Source organism: Gekko japonicus, unplaced genomic scaffold (genome assembly GCF_001447785.1).
Source record: "Gekko japonicus isolate JY-2015 unplaced genomic scaffold, Gekko_japonicus_V1.1 scaffold1492, whole genome shotgun sequence".
Classification (NCBI taxonomy): domain Eukaryota; kingdom Metazoa; phylum Chordata; class Lepidosauria; order Squamata; family Gekkonidae; genus Gekko; species Gekko japonicus.
Window position 1 is genome coordinate 183,864 of NW_015173716.1, and position 3,519 is coordinate 187,382.

The 3,519-nt window shown below is 47.0% G+C and overlaps 1 protein-coding gene across 1 annotated transcript in view; it reads left to right on the forward strand.

The window, feature by feature from the left end:
- Positions 1-830: 830 nt before the first annotated feature.
- The window catches only part of NEMP1 (nuclear envelope integral membrane protein 1), a 21,797-nt gene continuing 19,108 nt past the window's right edge, over positions 831-3,519 (forward strand). The window contains exon 1 of the mRNA XM_015423334.1: positions 831-949. Within this exon, the coding sequence (XP_015278820.1) occupies positions 856-949 (94 nt within the window). The 5' untranslated portion in view covers positions 831-855. The remainder of the gene's footprint in view (positions 950-3,519) is intronic.

Here is a 3,519-nt window from a genome sequence, read left to right on the forward strand (position 1 = left end):
TCCTCCAAGTGCCCCATGTGGCGAACCCAGTACTTTTCATAATGAAAAGGCTCCGTATTCCTGATCAGCAGTTGAATTTTACATAATTACCTTTCGTGCTGTACTTCCTGCATGTCATGATCCCTTGACCCTGCTTGGTACTCCCCTCCCCACCTCTCTTATATAACATTTAAGATAAAATTTTAAAAATAACATTAATTCATTGTGAAGGACTGAAGAACTGGCCTCTTCAGCCCCCAAAAGCGCTCTTGCTGCCTGCACCACTTAACTGGAACTAAAGAGCCACAAAGTGATTGCTACTGAAAATGGATGCAGTGTGAAGTGCGGGGCTGTCACTCAACAAGTTGCTAGGAAGTGAATTCGACGGTTGCTAAGGGACCACACTGTCTTTCCGTGGACTGGAAAGCTGCATCGATTTAGGACGTTATCCATTGGTTGCTACGATAACCGTCGTTTGACAAGCCGAGCCTTGTTATCCTGGCTCTCCGATAGGCTGAAGCCGACGCCTATGGAAGCGAGGAAGGCGGGACTGATCGATGGCGGGCCGTTCGGAGAACCCTGCAAAAACAACTGCTCGTCGTTTCCCGCGAGGCGTTTACTTCACAGAGGCCAATCCGGCGAGGACGTCTCTTGTGATAGGCTTATTGACTCATCACTCACTGTATCCGTTGGCCCGACGGCCGCTCCGCGGTGTTTCTCCCGCCCCCCTCCCGTAAGCGGGTTCCATTGGCTAATATCCTTATCAATCGGCCCAAGAGGGTGGGCGATCCCGCGTGTCCGAGCTTCTGATTGGCTCGTGGAGTGACCGCGCCCCAAAGTTCCAGCATAGGATGGGCGGTGGGTGAAAGAGCGGCCATGGCGGGAGGCATGAAGCCCGGCTCGGGGCCGTGTCGGCGATGTCGCCTCCTGTTAGAGGCCGCCGTATTTTTGGTGCTGTTGTGGGACGCAGGTAGGTCGGGGAGGCGGGGCGGAAGGATACCTCGGGCAAGATGAGCGGTTGAGGTCTGGCGGTTGCCAGCTTTTCAGCTGGTTGCTGCTCCTCTTGACAGCGAGTCTCATGTTTATACATTGATATGTGACAGCATGATAAACCTAATCAGCATGATAAAAAGTAGAGAACTTCCATTTGGCTCGGGGCGGGGGGCATATTTGCTGGCTTCTGCCCGTGCAGTTGCTTGGTTAGAAATCCAGAAGGGAGTTCTGTTTTGGTCCTTTGGCAATCCTGCCTAAGCTGAATGATGAGGTCCCCCCTTGAATGAATCCTAGAATCATAGAGTTGGAAGGGACCTCCTGGGTCATCTAGTCCAACCCCCTGCACAATGCAGGAAATTCACAAATACTTCTCCCTCCACACCCCCAGTGACCTCTTTTTTTATCGGACATTTTTAATCGGTGAAAAGAGAGCGGTAGAAATCAGCAACAGTGCCTTACAGTAGAACGAAGTTTGAGTCCAGTGGTGCCTTTAAGACCAGCAAAGTTTTGTTCAAAGTGTAAGCTTGTCATGTGCAAAGCACACTTCTTCAGACAATAGGATCTTATTCCATTTGTCTGAAGAAGTGTGCTTTGCACACTTGGAATAAAACTTTCTTGGTCTTAAAGGTGCCACTGGACTTGAACTTTGTTCTGCTGCTTCTGCTTCATGAAAGGGCCTTACAGTGTGATCCTAGATAGGCCTACTCAGAAGTAAGTCCCACTCTGTTCAGTGTTGCTTACTCCCAGGTAAGCATGCATTGGAAGCTGAATGATGAGGTCCCCGCTTGAATGAATCCTAGAATCATAGAGTTGGAAGGGACCTCCTGGGTCATCTAGTCCAACCCCCTGCACAATGCAGGAAATTCACAAATACTTCTCCCTCCACACACCCAGTGTGTGGACATTTATCAGACATTTTTTCATCTGTGAAAAGAGAGTGGTAGAAATCAGCAACAGTGCCTTACAGTACTGCTTCATGAAAGGGCCTTACAGTGTGATCCTAGATAGGCTTACTCTGAAGTAAATCCCACTCTGTTCAGTGTTGCTTACTCCCAGGTAAGCATGCATTGGAATGCATTTTTAAAGTGGTTTTTTTCAAGCGGCTTTTTTGTGAGCTACAGTCTCCCTTACGGACAAATAATATGGGGAGGACATTATGTAGATCTGGAAATGACTAGGATGGGGTGGGTTAAGCCATCTCCATTCCTGTTAAGTTTGCTACCCTCGAGGTTGGGCCTGGAGTTCTCATGGAATTACAACTGATCCCCAGAGAGTGGAGGTCAGTTCCCCTGGAGAAAGCAGCAGCTTTGGAGGACAGACGATGCCATCATCTCCTTACTGAGCTCCCTTCTCTCCCTAAAGTCTGCTCCACTCCCTAGTCTCCAGAAATTTCCCAAGCTGGTGTTGGCAACCCTAGTTCCTGTGGCCTGAATTTTATGTGGGCTTCCTTGTGGCTATCTTCAATACTAGTTTTTGTAGTTGACCTTGCTTGGCTTTTGGATTTTATGAGCCTTGGGGCAAGGATCTGATTTTCTTGCTTATTTTAAGATGTTGTGCTGTGTGCCTTGGTGGCACCAAATCAATTGTTCTCAAGGTTCATGGTGGAAAAGTTGTAATTCTTTCCTTTAATGGTGGATTCATTTGACCAGAGGTCTCAACTTGGGCCATACTAAATTATCTGTATATTACTTTGTTATTATTCTTATATATATGTATTTTTGATCTGCTTTATTTCGAGATTTAGAATTAGTCCTTTTTAATAAGCTGTAATTCTATATGATAGTGCTTAAGAATTAACCCCTTTGAATTAAATGGACCCTAATTTTGATTGAGGATGCCTAACATTATGTTGGACCCTAATTTTGATTGAGGATGCCTAACATTATGTTGGACCCTAATTTTGATTGTGGATACCTAACATTATGTTGCCCTCATGGTTCACTGCCTTGACGTGGCGAGGGGACTTGCGTGGTTCGATGAGGCTGTCGGCTATGCTGTGGAGGGCCACCCAGGATGGACAGGCCACAGCAGAGAACTCAGAACAAGTGTGATCCACTGGAGAGGGAAATAGCAACCCACTCCAGTATCTTTGCCAAGAAAACCCCGTGGACAGTATCAAAAGGCTAAAAGATATGACGCCGGAAGATGAGCCCCTCAGGTCGGAAGGTGTCCAATATGCTACTGGGGAAGAGCAGAGGGCAAGTACAAGTAACCCCAGAAAGGGTGAAGCGGCTGGGCCAAAGCTGAAAGGATGCTCAGTTGTGGATGTGTCTGATGGTGAAAGGAAAGTCCGATGCTGCAAAGGACAATACTGCATAGGAACCTGGAATGTAAGATCTATGAATCAAGGTAAGCTTGACGTGGTTGCAAAATTCAGACTTAACCTGAAGAAAATTGGGAAAACCACTAGGCCATTCAGGTTTGACCTAGATTGCATCCATGATGAATATACAGTAGAGGTGAAGAATAGATTCAAGGGTCTAGATTTGATAGATAGAGTGCCTGAAGAACTGAGGACGAAAATTCGTGACATTGTACAGGAGGCAG